General features: G+C 40.9%; 1 protein-coding gene across 1 annotated transcript; it reads left to right on the forward strand.

Moving 5' to 3' along the window:
* The first annotated feature begins 829 nt into the window (after window positions 1–829).
* On the forward strand, window positions 830–27,248 carry OPN5 (opsin 5). The gene is made up of 6 exons (XM_007193850.1): window positions 830–959; window positions 4,765–4,884; window positions 8,224–8,394; window positions 11,702–12,036; window positions 23,234–23,475; window positions 27,185–27,248. Exons 1-6 carry the CDS (start codon window positions 830–832, stop codon window positions 27,246–27,248), a joined length of 1,062 nt encoding a protein of 353 aa, XP_007193912.1.

Below are 27,248 nucleotides of genomic sequence, written 5' to 3' on the forward strand. Positions count from 1 at the left end.
GGCGGATTCTTAACCACTGCGCCACCAGGGAAGCCCGGAGCTCATTTCCAAATGGCCCAACATTTCAAGATATTCTTAACAATCTCCTAGTTCTTAACTTCATTTAGTGAAGATTATATGTTCCTTTGTACTCAATGCTCTAATAACTAATGACTATTTTTTTCTTTTAGAAAAACTCTGACGCTCACTGGACATATAACTGACAGAAATGCTCTTCTGGGCAATTTGGATAATTGAAAAAAACACCATATTCTGGCAAATTAAAAATATTTTATACATTCGTAATATTTTAAAATATTGATGAAATCTCTCATCAATGTATTTATCTCCATACATCTTCTCTTAGCTCAGACCTTTACAAAAATTGCGAGGAGCAGGAAAATGGGTGGGGTTTGGCTTTCAACCTGTTATCACCCAAGGGAGGTGTGAGGTGGCACGAAGGGGATGCCATGATAAAAAAAATGAGATAAAGGACATCCTTGACTGTCCAGTGGTTAAGACTAGATGCTTCCGCTGCAGGGGGCACAGGTTCGATCGGTCGGGGAGCTATAAGATCCAGCGTGGCCAAAAAAAAAAAAAAAGAAATGAGAAGATAACATAGGCTTGGCTAATCTACACACTGAAGAATTGAATATTGACATATTTGGTTCATGGAAGAAAAACGTTCAAGTGTTCACCAGTTATTAATTAGAGACTCAAGCATGAGTCCGGGAACGGGCTTTTCATTTTAAAGCAGGGGGCGTGGTTATGAGATGGGTCAGGTTGGCTTCTTCAGTTCTGCTGTGACCTCCACGTATCTGCCTTTCAGACCCCGGCGCTGGAGGAGGGCATGGCTTTGAACCACACGGCTCCGGCCCTGGATGAGCGCCTGCCGTACTACCTTCGGGAGGGGGATCCCTTTGCTTCCAAACTTTCCTGGGAAGCGGATTTAGTGGCTGGCTTTTACTTAACAATCATTGGTAAGTTTCCTTGCCTTTTCAGTGCAAAGGCTGCATCTAGAAAATTCATGGGCTGCTACGTTAATTTTGCACGAAGATTCCAACACTTAAGTGGATATTTTGAGACGGAGAGCGGGAGGAAGCAGGAAGAAGGGGTGGCATCACAGAGTTCATACATGTTTCATAGAAACGACTCTATTATCTTTATTGTTAGGGATAAATATTCCCTCGACAATCCAAATAAGTTTTACAGCAAAATAATTTATCTTGAGACTATATTTCATTTTGGTTGCTTTGATAGTAGGCTTGTCTACCGAATGACAAAATTAATGATAATGAGCTCTTATTTAAATAGAATGCTTTTACTTTTTGAAACATACTTTTGATATAAGGATAAGAGTATAGTCTCAGAATGGACCTTAGAACTCATCTAGTTTAGCCTCTGCTTTTCACAATGGAGAGAACTCTGTCCCAATGCTGTAGTCAGGATGGATACACTGCGTTTACTTCACCTAAAGTCAAGTCCCACCATGATAGCATCACTAAGTGATTTTGATGAGAGTTGAAAAAAATGTATGAATAATAAATGGAAGTCAGTTCAGGGTCAAAAGTTTTCGTGCCTGATTCACAACATGGGACATCTGCTTCCAGACTCTGGTATCCAATGTGGTGGCCACGTGTGGCTCCTGAGTCCTTGAACTGTGACTTTTCCAAATTGAGATGTGCTGTAGTATAAATAGACACCAGATACTGAAAACATAGGACCAGAAAAAATAATGTAAAATAGCTCATTAATAATTTTAAACTATCGACTACATGTCTAACCTATAACATTTTGGGCCTATTAGGTTAAATAAATATATTCTCAAAATTAATTTAGTAATTTTTTACTTTGTTTAATATGACGACCAGAAAAAATTTAAATACATATGTGGCTCACATTTCTGGTTTCCATTACATTTCTATTGGACAGCACTACTCTAGGTAATTGGATTCAACCACAATACTTTTCTTACATTTAAAATCGTTGTTTTAAATTTGGGTAACCAGTGTGCAGGTGGGTTATGTCTTTAGGTGTGTCTGCCTTTAATCTTTTCAGTTGTTGGGTCAAGCTTTCTCTCTCTCCTTCTCTCTTTCTCTCCCCCTCCTTCTCTCTCTCTCTTTCTCATCTACTTATTACTGGCTAAGACTTTCATTTAACCTCCTGAAATTAGCCAAACTCATTAGAAAAGTCTGGAGACCCCTCTATGGTCAGTGCTTGAGGCAAAAGGAATTGATGAAATTGAATCAGAAATTCCACTGCAAAGGGATTCCCTGGGTCCTTGGCTTTGTTATTAGTTATTATGGTACTGATTTAAATTCTGTTTCTTATCATCAATGGACCTCCCTGTCCTTTCAAACACAAATATATATTGAGTGCCTATTTGCCACTGTTTAAGTTGCTGGGAATACAGAAGTGAACAAAATGGGCAAACTACTCTCTCCCCGCACAGGGACTACCTGGTAGTAAAATCCACATTGCATTTTTATTAAACATAAGTACTTTCAATGATCAGAAAAGACAGAAAAATAGACATCTTATAAATTGAATTTGTCGCAATCAATTGCAAGGAATGAATTACAAAGTAGCATCTGTAACCTGACAGATTTCTCTAGATGACACAAAATAGGGAGGACGATTAAGGGGTGGAAGGAAAATCTACAATCATATTCAAATGGGAGTGCTGAAGAGACACCAGATAAAGGGGTCCGAAAAGAGTCCCGGAACAAAGGGAGCCTCAGATCACTCAGGGAGTCGGGGGTGGAGCCAAACGTATGGTTCGTTCAGGAGGAGGCCAGGGTCAGCTGGTGGGGGCTGGACTCATCCTCGACCCAGTCTTGGGCTTGGTGCTGTGTCTGGTTCCCTCCCTCCTGGGGATGTGCCCAGATTCCTTTTAAGGAACCAGAGTGGAATGACATTCTTGGTGAGCTTTGTTAAATACTAGAAGTCTTAGGGAAAACTGGAAGGTGAAAAGATAATGTGAGTTTGAAATAGAGGAGAAGTAAACTAGAGACCCATTTCCATCCTCTACTCTTTTACTAGAAATACGTAGTTCATTAACGGTCCATATACGAGATTTAAATTTTTTGTATTCATAGAAACAGGATTTTGGTCATCAAAAAATGTCCCCCTCACTTTAGCTTTTACCTTCTTAATCTTCTTTTCCTTTAACTCTCATTAAAAATAAGTTTGCATTCTCCTGATACTCCCCTATGGGAGATTGCCTGTGGGAATAATCAACATGCAGCTCGTAGAGAGTTGACTATTTTTTGATAAGCTTTGGGCACTGGGTGAAGCCTTATGAATCATTAGTAAAGATAATTTGAGAAAGGAAAAATAAGAAAATCAATATTCTCAAAAGAGAAGTAAAAAGACAAAGGATGTTTAAATGAGCTTTGTGTATCAAATGCATATGCATAATTACTGTTTTTTTCATCTTTTTGGATACGAAGTAGAAGGCATGTGTTTATAATTTTTCTAGCCATGTTTTCACATTTTAGTTTCCCAGTGTGCCTTGTTAGCTGGTTTCCTTTAATGCGACATGGGTTTCATTTTAGTTGCTTTAGAATCTCCACCACCTCTTCTATTTTTTTCCTCCTCTGTCTTAAGAAAGCTAAAGAGGTTTTAATAGACCACGAGGCAGCACTGACTCCTGGGATTCAGAAATTCCTAGGAGCACAATGCAGTTAGTGCCTGGTGGTTTCATACCATCAGTTGAAACACACATTTTTCCCCCTTTCCCCCCCAAATGAATTGTGGTGGAGAAGTAGAAGTTAAGATAGAAAAATCTGGGTTTCTCCTGTTAATACTCTCCTTATTCCTTACTACTAAAGGCAGCTGTACCAGATTCTCATTTATACACAGCTACACTATGAAGCAAGAATTCCTGAAGAAATCTACTCTACATGTTAAGCTATGGAAGTAGGTGTATTCTTTTCTTAACTAAAGTCAGTAGGGATTGGGTCTTTTTGGATTTAAACTGGGTTTGTAAGAACTTTTGAACAGTATCATTGTAATGTCAAAGCCAGTCATGAATAAAAGGATATAAAAAAGTGGGAACACATTTATATCATTGTTGGTAGGTTGGTGGGTTGACGGCCACTTTCTCTCCTTTTGGTGGGATTGGGAGAGTCCATGTTATCAATTGTCACCCACTTCCCCTTCATACCGAGTCCAGTAGCAGTGGCAGATATCCAGCGTCCATGTCCTCAGGATGCAAAAAAGTCCTGGATGTGTCTCCAGGAGATGACCTTGTCCTTGCAGGGGGTCACGCCAGCCTAATCTGGCCTCTGCTTCTCCTGAATGCTGGTCCCCCCTCAGGAGTCCACAAGAAGAGTGAAAGCACCTCATTTGGTTTGGGTCACTTCGTCTTCAGAATTTAGCGATAGCCGAGGGGTTAACCCTTCTCATCAGAGGGGAGGAGTTCTATAAAGCCAATACTCTAAAAATGGCTGAGGAGATGCTCCATTCTGGGGATTAGTCCAAGAACTGACCATGGGGATTCCCACACCCTACTGAGCTTCACTGGGAAATTAGTGGTTCTTTATCTGGGTAAGTGCCGTTTGACAATCCCTGACTCCTATCCCTTTGGAGGTAAACCATCCCTCGCCTGTCACTCACAACTCATGCTTTTTATTTCATCTTCTTAACTTAGATTTTTATTTAGAATCCTGTCGCTACCCTCTAAATCTATGGTGTCCATTTTTTGAAATTGAGAAGTGTTTCATATCTGAGTGAACTCTAAATCCTAGTTTTAACGATGGAAATTTATATTTTTCCTTGTAGGGATTCTGTCCACATTTGGAAATGGGTATGTCCTTTATATGTCTTCTAGACGAAAAAAGAAGCTGAAACCTGCGGAAATAATGACTATCAATTTAGCAATCTGTGATCTGGGGATTTCAGGTAACGCAGCCATGCCATTTCTTCTTTGGGGGTTTGAATGCCCCGTTATAAAGTCCTCACTGGCTCACAGATCACCCTACCCCCAGCTTCTTTTGCTCCTCCTTTCACAAGTCATCTTTACAGTGTTTTGTGGTAAGTCAGCAGAGTGTTGTTTGGCTAAAGAGATCATCCATTTAACATAGATGGAGTCCATTCCATGTGCCGGGCATGTTAGATGCTGAGGATACAATTTGAAATGATACATGAGACTTTGGATACCTCACAGTATAGTGGGCTAAATGATTCAGAAAACAGAAACTTACAGACAGGATTTAGATCACTGTTTTGAGCTCTGTTACATCCCTCACTCCCTTAGGGAAATCTGTTAAAATAAACATCAAGGGGGTAAGGTCTTAAGGGTAAATGATGGGTCAGAAAGGTGAGCCAAGGAAGGGGGAAGGGTTGCCCTTGTAATGACATATTTAAGTGTGGCTTAGGGACTGACTGCAAGTATAGGAAGCTTCTAGTTCAGTGGTTCTTGACCTTGGCTGCACAAAAAAGTCACTTGGGGAACTTAAAAACAAAAACAAAACAAAAACAAAAACAACTCAAGGCTGGATTTCGTAGCCAGAAATTTTGCTTTTAATTAGTTGAGAATGTTACCTGGGCATCAGGTTATTTAAAATTAGAATTTCCAGGTAAATTTATTGTGCAGCCAAAATTTTGAACCGCTGGTTTATTTCTTGCTTCTTTGGCCCCTCTGGTAACCCAGCAAGGAGGAATTGGAATAAAATTTCTCTTTAACTGTAATTCATTTTTACAAATATGAACAATTTTGGGTCAGTCACTTCCCTTTACATTCATCTATAAAATTCCAGGGTTGCCTAGATACACTCAATTATGCCTCTGGATCCCCACTTTCCGCTACATAGCGTATGGTTGTAAGTTACTAGAATTAGGGAAATTGAGTTTGAATAGCACACATCAACTCGTCTTTCCACTGGAAATCTTTTAGCAGGGTCTCATCCAAAGCATCCCTTCTAAAATGTTTCCCGGTATTTGTTTCTCTCTTCATAAGTGGATTTTTCTGCCACTGCCAATCTCTAAAAACAAGGCTTGGTGATGTGTCTACTTACTGAGTCACTGTTTATTACACAGCAATGGATGTGCTGCCCTCTCACTGAGTTTGGATGATCTTGGTTATTTGGGAAGACTTTACTCAGTATGGACAGACTGAAATATCATGACCTCTTTTGGGAAATACACATGCACATTAAGAGGAAAGTGACATATCCGGCCCCTTTCTGTGAAAATAGTCGAGATACGCCTCAGAGAATTTGCGAGGCTGCAAAGTGACTGCCATTTTCGTTTTGGCCACGCGATGGCGGTGTCGCAACATGAATGATGGCTCTCCGGTCAGCTCACCATGCTGCCCCCTAGTGGTTCTCTCACTGGTACTGAACGTAAAATGCTTGAATGAAACCTGCCATTTCAGTCACATCCTTCGCTTATAGCCGACTGATGCTTAAGGCTGAATTAGACTAAGCTTGAATAAAAATGTCCATAATTGGTCAGATACATTGAAAATGCTTTCAACCAAGCAAGTCTGCTGTAGAATTGCATAAACCACCTCATTACTCTGTATATATCTTTAGAGTAATTCACCAGAAAACATTTTCTGCCATGGGTTAGTTTTCTCTGATCAACTCAGATCATTTTTTGCAACCTCTGGTTATCTCTTAAATACATTTTTTCCTTCCAGTAAACCTTAAAAATTTTTATGTCTTTTTAATTTTTTTCTTGCTTCACTATATTCCACTATAAGCACCTTGAAGAAACACATCCTAGAGACCAGATGTATTTCATCTATACAACTAATATTTATTGTATAAATATCAATGGCTCTCAATCATGTATATGTATTAGAATCACCTGGGGAGCTAAAAACAATATATTGTAATGGCCCAGCCAGATAAATGAAGTCAGATAAATTAAATCCAGATAAATTAAATCAGATTATCTGGGGGTTGGAGCTCTGGACACTGGTATTTAAAATTAAGCAAAGCAAAGCAAAACAAAACAAAACTCCTCCAGTGATTTTAATGTGCAGCTGGGTTTAGAACCATTCTACCTAGTGGAGGAGGGAGAGACCTTTCCAAGAGGTTCTCAAAACCCTTTGGCATCCCGAAGGTTCTAGATGACATCCCATAGGTTCATCAAAAGCTCCACTCCAGAAAGAAGCCTAAAATACCTTTTGCTGATGGATCCCAGGCACAACAGACACAAATTTCGCTCCATCGGAGTCACATTCAATTGTCTTTTTTGCTGTCCTTAGCACCCACCCAGCAGACACTCAATTCAGGCTCTGAGTTTGCTGTCTCCCCTGCCTAGAATATTTTCCCTCTAGATGTTTGCTCGAGTTCTCAACCACTGATTCAGCATCTACCTAAACATCACGTGCGCAGAGAGGTCTTTCCTGATCTCCTGACATAAAGCAACCATTTCTGTCTATTTCCTTCCTCTGCTTCATTTTTCTTCCCAGAACTCATCATGACCCATCATTCCATCATATTGTATCTTATATTACAAATTATTTGTTTCTTTTGCCCCCTCTATCTATTAAAATTGAATCTGTTAATCTTAATCTCCACTTTGTCCTCTGGCACCTTGTTGCATAATGGGCACTGAATAGTTCATTTGTTAAACAAAAAAGTAATTCTTTTACACTGGGTTTCCTCACTGACAGTGGGGTGTAGACCCAATAGGACTGGGAAGTTCTGATATGAGGGTGCCCAGTCTAGCCAGGTGGAGTATGAGACCAGCTGTGTAGACCACTAGAAGAGATGTGTGTCTAATTTAGAAAAGCACCCAATAAATATGTGTTAATTGACTGAACTAACAGTGTACCAGGTACGGGGCACACCTGGGAGGGGTGGGGCAGGCTGGCACCTGCAGGCTGCCAATGTCAGTTACTTGGTTCTTCTAATGCATTAAGGTTGGGGAACCCTCTTTTGATAGATGGATCAGATACAGAGTTTGGAAAGCTTCCTCAGCCATTTCCTTCAAAGAGGGGGAAGATTGAACGCACAGCTGGATAAGGCGGGTGCAGGGCATGAATTAAAGTAGAAGATTACTTTCTAGAAAGTAAAAAACAAACAAACAAAGCAAACTGATGAAGCCTGAAGGAATAAATAGTTTAAATCCCAGAAATCTGGGTCTGGCTGTAAACAAACTGGACCTAACATTTCCGAAAATAGCTCTCTGTTGTCTGCTTGGGATAAAATTCAACAGCGAGTTGAGGTAGGCGAGGTAAATTTTAAATGAAGGGAACTTCCCTTGACAAGTTGCTTGGCACTCTAGTTGTAGGCAAACCGTTCACCATCATCTCTTGCTTCTGTCACCGCTGGGTGTTTGGCTGGATTGGCTGCCGCTGGTATGGATGGGCTGGATTTTTCTTTGGCTGTGGAAGTCTTATCACTATGACTGCTGTCAGCCTGGACCGATACTTGAAAATCTGCTATTTATCGTATGGTAAGTAGGAAGGTTTCTATTCCCTGAGAGTCAAATCTAGGTGGATTGTCAAAGCGGTACATGTTTTACCCAGAGGTAATAAGGATTATGAATAACCTCAGAGACCAGGAGTATTTCTGCTTATAGCTTATCTTGTTCTAACCTATGTTTAAAGATTTGAACCTGTGTCAATGTAGGTTTCTTTAAATACTACTTTTATAGGAATGTCTGGTGTTTGGCTATGATGCTTTTAAAAGTATCATTTTTCTGTATAAAGTGTGTAAGCTTTTACTGTGTTATGCCATACAAGCAAAAGAATGCGTTTTATACATTGAAAGGATGTTGGGTCCAAGATGTTTAGCTGGTTCCCCAAGTAGTAAATATAATTATATGGAAAGATGTTTCCGGTTCTCCTTTAGCACTCAGGATCCCTATGACTGCAGAGAAGAGAAATTCTCCTCCAGGTTAGAGAGCCATGCCTGCAGGAAAGGACACACATACAGAAATACCGCCCAACATTCTTTTTGTGGTCTTGGTAGGTAGAAAGATGAGTAGCTAAGAGAACTGGTCAGGGGTGAGCCAGCAATAAACACGTTTTCAGAGGCTAAAGATTTTTCTTTAATGATAGGACGATTCTACATGTGAAAAATAAACTTTTCGTACTTTGGCTTCTTGGGGCTCTGGAAATCTATTGAACCCAAAAGAGAAGGATTTGGGCCCTTTAAATTTAATACTGAGAACCAGGTGCAACCAGGGAATAATATTGGTTCCCACCGGCTACTTTGTTTGTTAATCTCAATCAGCTTGATTGTTGTGACCATGGGGACAGACTATGGCCTGGAGCCTGAAATGGGAAGGATCAAGTTGATGTGACACTCTCAATGGGGAGGAATTTCTCTTTATATTTTAAAAGTTTACGGTACTAAATTAAAAAAAAAACATGCAGGGGGTCAGGGCAGGGGTAGGGTCATGGCCCAATGTCTGCACCATCCAGGCTCACCTTTAAAAAAAATTAGCATCTCTTTTTCTAAACAGCTTAAAACTTGCAATAGAAATAGCTTGAATCAAAAATTCCAATAAAATACAAAAAATACAATTATAAGTATTCTGGATGATTTCAGAGTCAATATTTTTCTATAAACTTGTTTTTGGTCATATCAAAATAGATTTTAAATATAGATTTTACAGACAAAAAAGCAAAAAGTTCAATTTCCTGGGAATATTTGAGGAATACTAAACCTCGATGTCTCTGCTTTTTAAATATTCTCTTGACTTTAGGCTTTGGGTCAATTAAAGAGATGACGCTGTCCATCCCCAGAATCATTGCAGGGCATAATTCCTATGGGAACTATATATTTTTTCCAGCTTCTTCTAAGGTTGATTCTCGATAGTCTAGTTTCATCATTTGATTTGTCGCACAATTAAACACTCCACACAGTGTCTTGGAATGCTGGAATTAGAAGGTCGCTTGGGGACATGTAGACCTTTCTCCCATGTAATGTGATAAACTGTTTTAAGGCATCCCTGACAGACAGCCACTTGGCCTCTTCTTGAATAGTTCCAGTGACCAGTGACGGGGAGCTTACTACTGCACAAGGCAGCCCATTCTCTGATTGGTCTGCTCTCGTTGTTACAATGTTATTCCTTATATTAAGACAAAACTGCCTCCCAGTAACCTCCACCCATTGGTCCTAGTTCTGACTGCTGGAGCATCACAGAACCAATCTACTAATCTACTCCCTCCTGTACTTGACAGCCTTTCACCATAACCGAATGTAAGTATAAAACACCTCACTAAGTAACCCTAACCATAAATGCTTCTACGTATGCCTATGCACATTCCTATAAATATATATAATTATTTGTGCCAGTGTTTTCTCCATTATAATGGATAACTGAGAGCTGACAGGTATTGCGGCTACGTATTTGTTACCCTTATCTGGTGGGTCCGTGAAATTTGCATTTTATGGTACCGTATATTTGAAAAAATAGAGACAAAGGAAACAATCTGTTATATTTCTTGTTAGCGCCAAATAAGACAAACACAGGAGTAAATATTCGTGTTAGTGTAGTTCTTCGTAGTTTGCAAAGGAGGCCTGGCATTGTTCATTTCACCCATATCAAAATCTGTAAGCAGTATATCTTTGTTTTCTCCATTTTACTGATAAGAACACTGACGTCTGGAAAGGTTACATGAAGAGGGTCAAATACTAGAAATGAGAAGGATTAGGCCCTTCTGATTTCCCAGACCTCACGTGACACTAAACAGAGGCAGGCCTTGAGTCTGTGCTGAAGAAATCGTTTGGCTTTTATTAAGCATGTTTTGATATTTCTTCTCTGCTACCAAAAAGCAAGGCAGTTAGGGGTTATATCTCTGGCCCTTTGGGTTTCAGGCAATAACCGGTATGGAGGTAATTTCCCCTGCAGGCTGAAGCCCTAGATCAGGCTGACCTGTCTTAGGCGGTTGTATTGAACTTTTGCAAATGATCACTAGCGCTTTACAGCTTTCCTTAAATGACTGCACTGTTTCTGCCTCTTGGAATTCTCTTTCGGGGAATGGAAACTAGTGCTGAAACACAGAACTCATTTTTTTTGTTGTTGTTTTACTGGAAATATTTTCACAGAATTTCTTTTGCAGAACATGTTATGATCTACCTAGATTCCCCACTTCTCCATCTATGGCTGTGTGAATGTGACTGTCGTATTAATAACATTGGAAGATTCAAAATCTGCTCTCACCCAGGGGGGTCACCCCATAACGTCACCCCACACAGTCATGACCGTGGCATCAACACCCACTCCACGAGTGCTTAGATGAGAGGCACACGAGCTTTTAGGAAGAAGCGTATTTTAAAGATACAGGCAGTGTCTTATCATTTCTCCCGCAAAGGAGTCTACCTTAGATAAACCCTTAACACATGCTTTTTTGGGCTCCATCTTTATATTCTACCAGTTGGCCTCTTGTCCTGGATAGGATCTCAAAGGTCATTCCGGATGTTCTCCCAAGATCTTCCACTGTCTTCAGCATCCACTCGTCTTTTTTACTGCCACCTCTCCCCAGCTTTTGTCACTTCCCCCTCCCAAGGCTCCCAGATGCCTAGAGAAAACCTTCCCTGTGAAATCACTTCCAGTTTTGTTCTCTTGGAAAAAGCGCCCAAGCTCTGGAACTCTCTTCCCTCCACCCTACTCTCCCTCCGGCTTTGGTTACTGACCACTTCTCCCAGAATCCAATGGATTAACTCTTTGGATGTGGAATTTGACCTATCGAAGGGAGGTATCTGGGTGGAGGGTAGATTACATCCTGGTAATGCTCTTCTTCCACCTCCAGGGGTTTGGCTGAAAAGAAAGCACGCCTACATCTGCCTGGCCGTCATCTGGGCCTATGCTTCCTTCTGGACCACCATGCCCTTGGTAGGTCTGGGGGACTACGCACCTGAGCCCTTCGGAACCTCCTGCACTCTGGACTGGTGGCTGGCCCAGGCCTCAGTAGGGGGCCAGATTTTCATCCTGAACATCCTCTTCTTCTGCCTCTTGCTCCCAACGGCTGTGATCGTGTTCTCCTATGTGAAGATCATTGCTAAGGTTAAGTCCTCCTCCAAAGAAGTAGCTCATTTTGACAGTCGGATCCATAGCAGCCATGTGCTGGAAATGAAACTGACCAAGGTAACTGCAGTCATAATTTACCAACATGTTTTCTAATCAATTAAAACTTCGTAGGGCAAAGAGGATAGAGAATGTTGGAGACTGGGAGAACTTCGAATGTCCACTGTTTATGTCCTTACGAACTTTGTTATTATTTATTTAAACCTTTGTAGTATCTCTTCCCTCCGTCTCTATCTCACTCTCATTTACACACACACACACACACACACACACACACACATCTAATATCCACCAAATGTATACAATGGATCTACTGGGGGCTTTTTCTTTCTATTGAATAGGATATTGTTGCTTCTTAAAATTATTTCACTAATAAGAATAATAACTTTTATGATTCATAGACTGCCTCACAGTATTTACTGTCCTGTATGGACTTTGATGGGCACGATTAGGGACATTCCTTATTGACAGAGTAAGAGCTTACTGTGTCTGCTTTCCTGTGGGAAACCCATCTTCACACAAGAGCAATTTCTGCAGCATTGAGTCCCTTGGCAAATGCTAGCCTCAGAGTTGGCAGCTCTTCAGATATTGTGGTGTAAGGAAAAGAGCAGACAGTTCGAAAACGGATAAGAGTTTGGATTCTATCACCGACACTTGCCAGGTTTGTGACCCAGAGATAGATACTTGACTTCTTTGAATCTCTACTTCCTCACTTGTGTAACAGGAATAGTAACATCTATCTCTCTGGGGTGTGGTGGGGATTCAATGAAATAAACATGTTATCCTGTCATCGGCTGCATGGATGATGTTAAAGAAATCATAATTCCTCATGTCTCTTCTAACTTTTAGGATTTCTGGTAAGGGCTAAGACAGTGGTCTTTACACTTCCATCACGTTTCACCCTTATATTGAGGAAATATTTTTCAGCACATACTCTCAATAGGAATGACATGTCTTACCATCAAACTGTGTTTTTAATATTAGCACACCCTAGTTTCCATCTTATATTTGAAAGAAAAAAATAAATGTAGACTGAAGTTCTAATCATTCTTCTGGTGTCCCAATCCATCATGTTGACTGATATCCACCTTCAAGTGTCCTCACAGCCTACCCTGGAGACCACTGGCCTTAGGGACCAGGAGTAACACAGTTCCCTCCAGACCACAGGCGGCTACCTACTAAGTCAGGACTTTTGTCCTAGTAATAGTTTTCTCTCCAAGTTTCAGAGTTTTAGATGTTGTGCAAGGACCTCTTGGTTGCACAGTGAGAGCTAGAGGTTCTGGATGGTACCAGTTGACCTTTACTCCCTAAACTCCACATTTGAGTAGAAGAAAGTTTGAGTGAAGTTTTCATCACTCTAAATCTATACTGATCACCTAAAAATAGAGCTGTTCTACCTGGACAAATATGCAGCATCAGGAATCATGATCTACTTCTAGCTTACAATTGGCTGTTAGGTAGGAAAAATATTTCCATAAATTCAGGATCATGAATTAAGTTCTTCATTTCTAGCTCTTCCTTTAGCTCCTGTCTGTGCTGTAAAAAACAAACTAATGCCAATAAATTAATCCAAGTTAAATGTGGATTCCATTTCATCCAAATCCTATTCGGTACCAAGTACTGTTCTAGGAACTAGGTGAATGCAACCGAGCTAAAAGTGTTTGTGTTCAGTAGTTCGTGGAAGTATGCCCAGGGAACCACGTGATGTCTGTCACATGGGTATGTTATCTCAGTTGCAGTCCTGTAGTGTGGCATGCCATGAAGCTGCCGAGATGTCATGTGATGTCCTCTCCTCTTCCCATCCCCCAAGGTTACTGGCCTTGAGACGCTTGGCTGGTCTTAAGCAGTGAGTCTGGGTCCTCCTACCCATGAGGCCCTTCTCCCGTTTCTCTGAGGCAATCACTCATCATCCTCTCTCCTGTTAGTTGCATTCCTCAACTCAGCCCACTCACAGCCAGCTTTTACCAATACCCTAGCATCTGGTTCTTTGTGTATTCTTGAGGGTGGCCAGCTCGTTAGTCACAGTTTCTAAAGCTCATTATACATACACGGGGAAGCTCAGCATATACCATTTAATTTGGTGTGTAGTTTTTTTGTTTTGTTTTTAATTTTTATTAAAAAATTTTATTTTATATTGGGGTATAGTTGATTAACAATGTTGTGTTAGCTTCAGGTATAGAGCAAAGTGATTCAGTGATACATATAAATGTATCTATTCTTTTTCAAATTCTTTTCCCATTTAGATTATAGAATTTTGAGCAGAGTCCCCTGTGCTATACAGTAAGTCCTTGTTGGTTGTCTATTTTAATTATAGTAGTGCGTATATGTCAATCCCAAACCTGATGTGTTATCGTTCTCCTTGCCCTGCACGGTGTAGACCAAATAGTCAGGCTTACCCAGACCAGATTAACCAAAGCGATGTTAAAGGAAAAGTGTAGGCATATATGTGTATGATTTTACTTTATATATGTCTTCTAACATGTATTCTCATTATATTATATATGATATCTATATGATATGTTACATCTTAACTTCATTTGTATATATAAAACCTATATTAAAATAACCTCAACATACAATGCTTCCAATTATTCACATTTGTGCAAAATATTTAAGTCAAAATTCAACCTACGTTGAGAAATAAACAGAACTTTCTATTGTGGCACTTTCTGTTCTAAATTTAAACTATTTTCAATTACTAGTTAATTTTGATTTTTTTTGTACTGAGTAAAAATAAGTAGAAAATCCTTCACGGGGCCTTTTCATAGTCTTAGAAGCCTTGTCCTCCATTCAACTACCTCTCAGGATTGGCACTTTGCTCGTTCATTTGATGCTTCGGATCTTCAGAATGTCCTGGTCTAAAAGCTTATTAAAGGCTACCTCATTGGATTACGGGACCAAATAATTCATTTCTTTGTGTACTCTAATTATTTCTAGGTAGGTTATTATCTGGGCCTGCATTTTGCCAGTCTGACCTCGTCAACTTAAAAATTGATGTTCCAGCTATAAACCTTTCTCCACATTGTAATTTCCTTCTAATTAATTAAAAAATGGTTTTGCTAGACTTTTATAGCAGGCTGAAATTTCACAGACTACAGAAATTGCAGAGGTGTGCAAAAGCAAAAAAAAAAACCCTACAGAAACCAAAAAAAAAAGGAAAGAAAAAACCCTTTCTCTTTGTATTCCTATGACTCAGTATAATCTCATTTTTATGCCGGCATTTGACCTTGTAAAACAAGCAACATTACACAATCAGGGTAAATTCAGTTGAATTGGGTTTTCCTCCTCTTCCTAGGCTCTGTGTAAGTTCAGGGAGGTCTTTATAACTCCATGGGACCAGTGGGTGGGGGCATCTGGTTTGGTTGTTGTCACTTATTGACCTTGGTATTGCTGAGATAGTTAAGGTTTCCTCTGGCCTCAGGCATCCATTGTCATGGGTCACTTTGCATCTTTCTTGTTTCAGCTGTAAGGCCTCTTTAGGCTCACTGGAAATTCCAGGTACTTCCCCATCCTTCTTTGGCAACGCATTGGGTGGATGTCAAGACCTTGGCTGGCACCCTGGGAAGTGAGGCACTAGCTGTCTGCTCGTGCAAATGCATTGAGAGTCTATTGCTCCCCCAACCCCTTCCCTGGCCCCCTGTGCTCGGTTCAGTGGAGTATTTTCAGGACAGCTTCTCAAGGTCAGTTACCAGCTCCTCTGATGTCCTCCCTTGCCTTTGGGCTGTAGGCCCTTGACGCACTGTGGGCTCTTGTATCCACGTACGTCCCTTTAACTTGTCCACACTGTACACTTAATGCCTCTAGTCTTGCACATCTCTGGCTGCAAATACTCAAAAATCATTTTTGTCACACTCCAAACCCTCGATTTCAACTATTTCCTCTCTTGTAAGTTTTGAATTTCTATTTTGCAACTCAGAAGCTGAGAAACGAATGTTTTACTTCTTTGGCATTTCTGCTTGTGAAAACCTTCATACCAATGCAGTGGACACTCTTGCTGCTGCTATGATGAGGGGGAAGGTGGAGTAACAGGAAGGAAATACCAGAAGTTTCAATTAATTTTTCCGTATATTACTATGCTGTGCATATTGGTACTTCATATTTATTCATTCAGCACACATAGCTCACCTATAATGTCCCAGGCCTATAATTAGTATCCAGATCCTGTGGACACCTGGGTTTCTCTTAACTTCTCTTATTTCTACCAGGAAACCTTCCCAATCCCTCATGCTTTGTTGAAGTCCCTCTGCTATGGGCCACCAGAGCACTTGGCGTATCCACTTTTCTGAATGACACATCTTCGTGGCTCTTTTTTGCAAGATAGTAGCTGCATGAGCGCAAGTGCTGTTTGCTCTGGCTCCCCAGGGCCTGACACCTGCTAGATGCTTGCTTAATCAGGATTGCTGGGATGACACATAATTGAATATACTATGTTAACCTAATCACCTTGATCAGTGTTAACTGGTCCCTTGACCCCCAGCTTGAGGGCCTCTGTCCCTTTAATACCTGCAGAGGCATTTTGTTTTGCTTTGTTCTTTCACGTTGATTGTGAAGTCTTTTTAAAACTCGTAAAGGTAAACCTCTGCTTTCTTCAAAAGACTCCCCTCCAGCATTGCTCATTGAATGTTATTTATCATTGCGGGTCCAATTTCAGAGAACCCCCATGTGGCCTCTGAGGGCAGTTAGTGGGAAAGCAGAACTGTATTCCTTTTTTTTGAACCAATTTATTAATTGCTTTCCTCTGCTTCTTCTTACTTGTTCTTAGCTTCAATGTTACTTTGCAGAGAAGCATCCTCCAAATTGAATTCAAGTCCTCCTATTAAAATGTTTCATTGCCCCTTTTACATTTGCCTTGTAGAACTTGTCACAATGTTTAGTTAATTTACAATTACCTACTTACTTCCCTGATTATTTGTTCCATGTCTGTCTTTACCACTAGTCAATAAGGCCCACAGGGGTAACAACCATATCTTTCTGTTCACTTTGTGTCCCCAGCACCCAATACAATGCCTCAAACATATACAGATGTATTTGTTGAAGGAAAGAATTTCAAACTAGGGGTCAGTGCCAGTTTTGCCACTTGCCCACTGAGAAATCTCACAAAGCTGACATTTGTTATTTGTTTTGGCTGACAGCGGCTGAAACCCTTTCCGGGTCTGAAATTTCCATGTTGAGAACTTGTCAACATTTTGTGTCTTGCTGGGGAGTGGCAGGGGAGAAACAATGTTTCTGTGCAAAGATGACCTCTTGATTTAAAAGATACACAAAGACAAGTTATTGATTTTCCAAGATTCCCTTGCGGCTAGAGTGCAGCTCTGACCCTAGGCTCCAGCTATGGTGGTCTGTCTCAGGAACTAGTGACACCTGGTGAAGGGCAGGGAGATTGCTCCCAAGGACACGGCTACAGCAGCAGGAGTTTGTGTATCAGAACCAGTTCAGGTCATAGTTTTGGGTATCACTTCTGTCTGCTTGGCCCCAATTCTCAGTTGAGCATTCCCAATGATGCTCTGTCCTAACCAGTGCATTCCTTTTCTGTCTCACTCAGCTAAAGTCCATTTCTGTTGCTTACAACTCAAAACACAGATGCATAGAGTGACATGACCTAATTTGCAGCCTCTCCTTCCAATCACAGCTTTCGCTTGTTTATGGAGTAGTGGTATTTTAAGATTTGAGAAAATTGCAACTGGGAAGTGCAGAATTCTTCTCTTTCTTTCACTCCTTTAAAAATTTTTTTTAAATTTATTTTTTGGCTGCGTTGGGTCTTCGTTGCGGTGCGCAGGCTTCTCATTGTGGTGGCTTCTCTTGTTGTGGGGCATGGGCTCTAGGCGCGTGGGCTTCAGTAGTTGTGGCACTCGGGCTCAGTAGTTGCGGCATGTGGGCTCTAGAGCACAGGCTCAGTGGTTGTGGCACACGGGCTTAGTTGCTCTGCGGCATGTGGGATCTTCCCCGACCAGGGCTCAAACCCGTGTCATTGGCAGGCAGGTTCTTAACCACTGTGCCACCAGGGAGGTCCCTACTCCTTTTTTTTTAAAAAAATAAATTAATATTTCCTAGTCGGATCACAACCAGGGCACCGAAGCTCTCAGAAATTTTTTCATCAGTGTATGAAGATGGGTCTGAGACAGTTGGCCTTTGCTGTCATTCTGCTGGTAAAATAGAAGGAGGAAACTCAAACTAGACGTGTTTGGAGTTGTTTCATTACTTAATTCTTAATTTCTTAAATGTGGTGTGAAAGCGAAATATCGCTACCCCTGTTTCCATATAGATGAGGAAACAGAGGGCCGAGGAAGGCAGGTCACAGTTGTCCAGCTCGCCACCTTCCTCCTTGTCATTGGTAACATCACTCAATGACAGGCTGCCCACACGTGGAGGGTCGTAGTCTTACAGTTGGCATTTATCATTGCATTGCCATCTTTTATTACCATTTTCCCCTCTAGTTGGGAACACATCCGTATACTTGCTGGCTAGAGCCAAGAGAGAAAAACCAAATCTGATCCTGCCTGTGTTCCTGCCAACTGTACGCTCTCGGTAGGCAGGCGGGACCCACTCCTGCCCTGTCTCTCAATGCACAGATGTGGTGATCTCTCTCCTTGTGACCTTATCTCATCCCAGCCACTGAAATATCTTTGTTATCAGTAGTCCAGCTGGTTCTGGAGTGTGATTCAGCCTCGTCATTGGTGGGGAATTTATTCCATCTCTTTGGCTCTGATTTTAAGCCTTCACTTCCACATCCAGTCCTCTCCTCATCTATTTCATTATCCAAGGTAGCAGGCAGCTTCAAATGTTGGCTGAAGTCTTACTTATATCTGGGCAAAGGAGCCTGGTGGAAGGAACTGAAGGGGCAGATCTTAGAGAGTCAGAGATTCTGTCTCCCTTACAGTGGTCAGTGGAACTGAACCAAGATTGGAATCCAAACCTGAATATCTCCATGTCAGACTTCCCCACTATTCCACGCTGCCTCTGGACACAGACGAGATAGGACTTCTCTTCTTGGAAAACTTCTCTGCTGTAATGCTTCAGATGTATTGGGCCCAGAGGCAGTGCCTTATAGAACTTCTTCATCCCTATTCTATTCTTGCTTTAATTGGTTAATTCACTGGAATTGATCCATTGTGGGCAGTATTGCTTACGTGATACTTGATGCCAGCTTAAACCGTGTAGCTGAAACATACCAGTATTTCTTGGTCCTCTGCAGCAAGATATTTTAAAAATCAACAGGGTTGCAGATGTGTGATTCTTTTGTAGAAGCTAAACACGTATTCTGTGAATTTCCTCCCACAAAAACTGTCTAGTTTAAGAATTTGAAGTTTTACTCCTTTTCCAGTGAACCAAGAGGCAGTGATAAAGATGAAGCAATTAAAAAAATAAACAACTTAGAAGAAATTGATGAATACAGGTGCCTGTATTAGAATTGGTTTAAAGATGTCTGGGAGAGAAATTTTGGAAAATAGAAATGAGGACACACTTAGAAATGTAGAAAGTGAAGGACAGAGTGATGGGAAGATTAAACGTGCTCCAACTTGAGTAGAAAGTTCTGGGAAAACTGAATGTCACGTGAAAGTTTTGCAAAGTTTTGTAGTCTCTCTTAAAAATAGCTTTAATATTTCAAAGTTTAATATTTTGTGGAGTTTATTTAACATGAGAAGCTCATAGAAAATGACTGTGCCTCATATTAACTTTGTATTCACTTCAAAAACATAAGTAACATTATGCAGTACTTTGAGATCTAAGCTTTTATCCCTCTTTCTGCTTTAAACTTGATTTCTAGTCATTCAATTTGAAGTAATTAGCTTTATTCTAATCTCAGAAAAACCCCTCGGATTCATTTGCTATGTATTTAAAAACCTTGGTATATTTTAATTCTCTTCTGTCCTTTTAAAAAGGATAACAAAATGCAAATGTTTTAAGTCCTTACTGTTCCCCATTATACACTCCCATAAAAAGAGAAAACATGTAAAACGTAGAAAATATTATGGACTAAGTGCTAATCTATTTTTTGTCAATGACTTTGGCAGCAACACAGAAAACAGCTTTTGAGATACTGTGAAATCATTTATGACTCACCAAAGGGGAAAGGATGGAGCTATGTTAAGTTCCCAGACATCTGCTAGAGCAAGCTTTATTTATATCGTTATTGTTTATTTGAGGATTTAGAAAAAACAACGACCTTCACTGTGAGCTTTGAGGCATACACTCCATTTACAAACAAAAGTTACACAGACCAAACCAAATGCTGTTTCTCCTGGGTAAGCTTCTGCAGAAAGGTGGAAAGGCAAGTAAGCAGGAGAGCTGCATGTGTGCATCAGGCCTCCTCTATAACTGCTGAGCACAGGTGAGAATTTTAGCTCAGGACCCTAACTCGGGACGTCAGGACATGCAGGAGATCTGGGCTCATTCGATTCACCTCTTTGGGATTTAGATTCTCTATTTGCAAAATGGAGCAAAATGGTTACTGTTGAGGTTTTTCTCTGCTACCGTTAATATTTAAAGATGATCTGTGAACTTTTTTTGGAGTAGAACTTTAGAATCTGAGACTTTCAGGTAGATTTCTCATGCTTCTTTCTTGACACAGCCCACACATATGGGGTTCCCAGGGCAAGCACACCCTACTGGCAGGCTGTTCCGCAGATCAAGTAGACTGAGGGGTACGGACCATTTCCTGCGTACAATAGCTCTGCTCCCACAAAAGCATATTGAAATGCACATGCACACAAATGACTTTGTTATGGGAAAAACTCTTCCAATTGAATTTCAAAAACAATAAGGTACGTGCAAATATTGTTGCTTTAACTACTATTAATAAAATATTCGGTGTCTCATTCCTCATCCTTGATCCTCCACACCAGCTTGACCTTGCTGACCTTGATGTTGGGAGCTGTTATTTTACATTTTACTTCTTAAATTAGGGGATGGGGGCTGTGAAAGGAAGTGGCTCCTGGCCTCAGATAGCTCCAGCCTCTCATCCTCCCAGGCCTTTAAGTAACTCAAAGATAAAAGGAAGGCTGACTTTTCCTAAAACTGCCTTATAAAATCCCAAGGTGGGTCTGATCATGCTCGTTCTAGTCATGTGTCCATCCCTGCTCCTAGGGTTGTAGCCAGGGGCATGCAGTCCTCTGGTCAGACTTGACTCTTGTCATTCCTGAGATGCCAACTCCATAAAAGAGTATACAGGGCAGAAGGGTTGCTGGCAATGCTAAGGCAGAAGGTATACTGGGAAGAGGAAAATAAATACAAACAAACAACACTAGATCTTCATCACACAGAGGGCAAATTTGAATACAGTTTCATTATTTATCTTACTGAAAGAATAATCTAGTAGATAATGGTATTAAGGATGCTTTGAAGTTAGTTCACTCTCTCTCAACCAGGGCTTAAAATAGCTCGCGTTTAAAATAAAACCGAAAGCTTGGACTTCCTTTGCAAATCTCCGTACTCTAATTAAGACCCCTCTTGTTTCTTGTTCAGACAGTCGCCTAAACAAACCTGCTCAGAATGGAAAGTCTAGGTGTGCCGGCATTGTATCTGCTTTGTTCATTCTTTTATCCTCAACACAAACACGTAGGAGATGCTCAATCATGCTTGCTGGTTGAATGAATAAACAATGACTTTTCTGCCTCCGATTTTTCCCAGCTGCATTTTATTTTACAGGTTAATCTTCCTAAACGTGGCTCTCATATGTCTCCTGCTCAAAAACCTACTCTTGCTTTCAGGCATATGGAATTAAGGGCAAGCTCAGTAATATGTTATACAGAACCCTGAATACGTGGATGTTATCTTTCTTTCCAGGGTCGTCTCCCTTGGTTGCTTTCTCATACGTTAAAGTGAATTGTTTACTAGTTCCTATACAAACCTCACACGTACCTGTCTTTACCTTTGCTTGTGCTGGTATCACTTGCCTTTATTTCCATTTGCCAGCATGTAGGTTATACGCCACATTCCTCACGAGACTGTTCTTACTTTGCTCCATAGCATGTAATTTTGTCTTCCTCTGAGCTGGCACTTAAACCATATTCAGCTTTGTCACGTAGTTGTTTGTGCTCTAGAGGGATACAACCCAGGCACGAAGGTGTGCGGGTGTCTCCAGAGCACTTACACAGTGTCTCACGCAAAGCACTTGCTAAAAAAAAGATTTGTTGAATTCAAGTGGGATAATCTATAGGGTCAGACCACATTCTTTTTTAAAAAATTTATTTATTTATTTATTTATTTTTGGCTGTGTTGGGTCTTCGTTGCTGTATGCGGGCTTTCTCTAGTTGCAGCGAGCGGGGGCTACTCTTTGTTGCGGTGTGCGGGCTTCTCATTGCGGTGGCTTCTCTTGTTGCAGAGCATGGGCTGTAGGTGTGCGGGCTTCAGTAGTTGTGGCACACGGGCTCAGTAGTTGTGGCGCACGGGTTTAGTTGCTCCGTGGCATGTGGGATCTTCCAGGACCAGGGCTCAAACCCGTGTCCCCTGCCTTGGCAGGTGGATTCTTAACCACTGTGCCACCAGGGAAGTCCCAGACTACGTTCTTAAAGAGACTGAATGGCAGATGGTGAGAAACTAGTCAGGGTGCTTTAAACCCTATCTCTAACTATTCTTTGGTCTGAAAGTTAAGAGGCTTCTAAAGGTAAATATAATTTGGTGAGAGAGAAAAGCACCCTCTGGAAAAGTCTCATTTTATACAATTGTGTCACTTTGGTTCAAGCTCGATGACTCTCTTTTGCTTTGTAGCTAGTGAATTTCCACCATCTGAGCCTCAAACTTGAGAAAAACTTGAGCCAAAGGAAATTACATTTCATAGAAATCTCTGAAGAAGCTTCCTATTAGAATTTCAAACAAAGGCAGAGTTTCTAAGTTTCCTGAGGCAAATGAGGGTGATTTAAAATTTCATCAAGGTGTACCTATTCTCCATCTAGTTTTTAAGTGAATGTGGGCTGAGAAGTCTGGAAATTTCAGGCTCACAGATGTCCTTTTAGCATGATTTTCCTGTTCCATGTAGGCACAATCTGACACCTTTTATAGGGTTAAACTTTGGGTCTTTGGGTACATTCAAATTCTGGAGTGGAGAATGGATAAGATGTGGTGAATGGGATAAGCATTGTCATAACTTCTTCTGGCTGAACATCTCAGAGATCCAGATGAAATGATTCCTACTGGCAAGATAAATGAAAAGATGACAGACAGACTTTCTTGGGTTTAAATAGGCTGCCTGCTCCTCCCCCGACACCCATCGCTTCCACCAAGTGCTTCGATTTTGTTCTCTGTCGCTTTCCCTTACCAGGTAGCGATGTTGATTTGTGCTGGCTTCCTGATCGCCTGGATTCCTTACGCAGTGGTCTCCGTGTGGTCGGCATTTGGAAGGCCAGACTCCATCCCCATACAACTCTCTGTGGTGCCAACCCTCCTGGCAAAATCAGCGGCAGTGTACAACCCCATCATTTACCAGGTCATCGATTACAAATTTGCCTGTTGCCAAACGGGTGGTTTGAAAGCCACCAAGAAGAAATCTTTGGAAGACTTCAGGTAAGATTTCGGAAGCTGCAAATGAATGATAACCCTCTTTGTTTCAAAATCCCGTGGGGTTCAAGCCACTGGGAATGCTGCTTTCTTAGGGTTAGAGCTCATCACTGAGGATTCGTGCTAGGAGGACTTTACGTTCTGTTCACCAGGATTCCTGAAATCAAGTAATCCGATATATAGGAGTTGGACAACAGGAGTAGAGGGTGGGAAAAGTGATTCTGCTTTTTACTGTAGAGCAGCCAAGATATGAAGCCATGCCCATTTGACCATCCACCCTGTGTCACTCTTCCTTATGTGGAACCAAATCCACTTCACTCCAAGAGTTACTGTGCCACATGCCATTGATCCAAAATTAAGTTTTCACAACAGAAACGATTCTCTCGTTTGGGACATTTCTACCATTAGCTAAGATACAGGATTTGGACAGGCAAAGGAAGGGGAGAAGGGGAGATGGCGTTTTTACTCGCTGCCAGTTTCTTTATTTTCACAGCAAGACCCATATTATTCCTTCTCTTTGTCAGATGAGGAAATGGAGGTTCAAGCAAGGTGAAGGTCTGTTGGGTTTCAAAACTCAAGCATGTTGACCCATAACTATATCTACTTGCTTTAAACTGATATTCATTCAAGTTCAAACACATTCTAAAAGATCTACATTTTTAATGTTAGCTCTTATTACCATTTTATGCTATGACTACTGTGTTGTTTTTAATTGTCCCGTTTTCTGAAAAGATCCCTGTCATAGGATAATAAAAAATTAAACAGAATAAAAAGATCTACATTTTTATACTTCCTTCCCCCACATTTTGTGATTTTGATGTCCTGTTTTACAACTTCTGCTACACAATGAACAAGTGAGTTTGGGGATCCAGCGCCATTTTTCCTAAAGACCCGAAAGGCTCAGGGTGAGTCAAGAGTGGAGGGTGATTGGTCGTGTTCTGTATCCACTCAGGGACAGTCTTAGTAGAATGTGGAACAAGCACCAAATTCCTGGTCTGAGGTGAGGGGTATTGAACGGCCCCTTAATTCTTACTCACTTGAGGTCTAGATATTTTTCAATGTTATTTTCCTTGAGTAAGTAAGGAACAGAGGAAAAGGTAGAACTAACTATAAGAAGTTGTGGTTTTTTTTTTTTTTTAAGCATCTTTATTGGAGTATAATTGCTTTACAATGGTGTGTTAGTTTCTGCTTTATAACAAAGTGAATCATCTATACATATATATATATCCCCATATCTCCTCCCTCTTGCGTCTCCCTCTCACCCTCCCTATCCCACCCCTCTAGGTGGTCACAAAGCACCGAGCTGATCTCCCTGTGCTATGTGCTGCTTCCCACTAGCTATCTATTTTACATTTGGTAGTGTATATAAGTCCATGCCACTCCAAAGTGAGAGAAGATGTGGGTTTTGACCTTGTTCTTTCACCGTGCTCAGGCAAGTGAAAATCTTTTGACCTTGAGTTTCCTCAGCATGTCGGTACAGCAGCAAAAAAAAAGATAAAACAGGCACAAAACGAAAGGTAGTGCTGTCACTGTTGCTGTGGTCCAGGGGAAGAAACACACAACTTGGAGGTAGGAGACCAGAGTTTAAGGTCGATTTTGCTGTTTACAGTAGCTCTATATCTTTGGGAAAATGAACCACTCAGAGCCTAGGATTGGGATGAGCTGAGGGCAAAGCCCATCTTCCAAGTTGTAATAATTACACAAAATGCCCAGGTGAAAAGGGCTAGGTGACAACTGTTAGTGTTCTTTTTTCTACATTGTGGGTGGTTATTACCATCTCTGTTGAATTGACTAGTTAAATTCAAATACTAAAATGCATCTATTTTGGATGTAATAACACTTTGCCCTTATCAGCTATTAATACTCTATTATGAATGCAGGTAGGGAGAACACTTGTAATGGAACAGCTGCAGGAGAAAATAGTGAGGCACTTTTTCATCTGAAGGATGGGAATTTGACAGGAATGACTGAAGGCAAATTTCACTCACCTCATAATTTCGCTTCAGACTGACTCTGTGTTCTGTATATTTGCTCACAAGTGTGAGTAGCACATAAATATTCAACACTCCACAAGAAAAAGAGAAAAAATAATTATGAGGAAGAAAATGACTTAGGGCCACAAAGCTTTGGAAAAATCAGCCAGGCAAGGGACAATTCGGTTCACCTGCTCTGATTAGCCATTTATATGAAGTAGAGCAATCGCTTTGCCGAAGGAAAGCAAGGGCTGCTTCCTTACTCCAGAGTTTCAGCTTTTGGTGGAAAAAGCAGGCGGTGGTGATGAAGCAGGGTGGAGGCCTTGGATTCTAGAGGTTAAAGCATCTTCAGGGAAGAAATGTTGAAAAGGTGTGATGAGTTGCAGATTCTAGAAGGATCTATTTTGGGGGAGAGCCAGAAGGCTGAGAAGTGGCCACAAGAGTTTTCTTTTTAGCTTTCCAAAGAAGACAGACAAACAAGAAGAACCGTGTTTATCTTTGTTGCTATCAAAAAGCTAAGAAAATAGGTAATGTGGAGGTCCATAGAGTGAGGTGTAGTCATAGGAAGCCAGTCCAGAGTGGTTAATGTACTACCAGAACAATTTAATTGAATTAAACTGGAGTCATTTTATCCTTGGTCTTTCATTTTCTGAGCTCTGAAATGTATTACTCATAATGGGAGACTCTCTTGGGAAATATTTTGAATTCAAATAAAAAAGCTAATGTGTTGAATATGAGATTGTTAAAATAAATTTTGAGCAACTGTAACGGTTCATTAAAAGTTAACTCATTTTTCCCCCCTTGAATTGAGTCCCCTGAGATTTTGGTAGGAGCTGATGAACTGAAGGAAAAAAATGTGGCCAAGAGCCCTTTTTGAAGTTTTATTATTCACTACACTATATTATCCAGAAGTAGTCTCCCATATTTGGTAAACAGTGTTTCTGCACCCTGGCTGTGTATTAGACACACTCAGGGAAATTTGAAAAAATACTGCTCTCTGGACCCCATCTGCAGAAATTTGGATTTAATTGGTCTGGATTAGGCCTGAGCATTAGTTGTTTGGTTGGTTATCTCTCCCAGATGATTCACATACACAGCCATGGTTGAAAGCCAGTGAACCAGAGTCTGGGAAAGGAAGACATTGACATTGCAGCACGTGGAGTCATAGGCCTTTTACCCCACCTACCTAGAGACCAATGAGGCCACCCATCACCAGTGACAGGTGACCCAGACTTCAGATGCAAGGCCAATCTTAGGTGGAATAGAAATGTTCAAAAGAGCTGGTGGTGCATAGTGAAGGCCTGAGGCATTCCACATTCCTAGTATTTTAGTAAAGATAAAGAACAAAGAAGAACGAAGCCCCAGACTCTGGCATTGCTTGTAATCAAGCCTCCTCTGACCACATTAGTTGGGTGAGTCACAGGGCCCAACTGAGTGGTAGGTTGGTGTGCAGAGAATTTTGTCCTAGAAGACAGAAAACTCACTAGGGCACAGGAAATGTGCTCTAAACCAGTGGCTTGTTTTTGGAAAGCTCGGCCCAAGGAATTTCTTGACTTTGAATATTCTAAATTGAATTATTATTTTCTATCTCTTTCTAGTTCAAGTTTTGCGCATATAATCTTCATGGTACTCAAGTTTGACATGCTATACATATATATCTTTGTGTATGTATCTGTGTGTGTATGTACGTATATAGTGTATTATATATATATTAATCTGCATCTTTCTTCTCCTATATCCAGGCTGCACACCGTGACCACCGTCAGGAAGTCTTCTGCTGTGCTGGAAATCCATCAAGAGGTATGA

This window comes from Balaenoptera acutorostrata, chromosome 10 (assembly GCF_949987535.1).
Source record: "Balaenoptera acutorostrata chromosome 10, mBalAcu1.1, whole genome shotgun sequence".
Taxonomy (NCBI): Eukaryota; Metazoa; Chordata; class Mammalia; order Artiodactyla; family Balaenopteridae; genus Balaenoptera; species Balaenoptera acutorostrata.

Bases quoted from the DNA above. Each gene is read 5' to 3' on its own strand.
- OPN5 (XM_007193850.1), top strand. From the start codon at position 830: ATGGCTTTGAACCACACGGCTCCGGCCCTGGATGAGCGCCTGCCGTAC. The intron at 8,395-11,701 runs GTAAGTAGGAAG...TTCCACCTCCAG, and splicing joins AATCTGCTATTTATCGTATG to GGGTTTGGCTGAAAAGAAAG. The intron at 12,037-23,233 runs GTAACTGCAGTC...TTCCCTTACCAG, and splicing joins TGGAAATGAAACTGACCAAG to GTAGCGATGTTGATTTGTGC.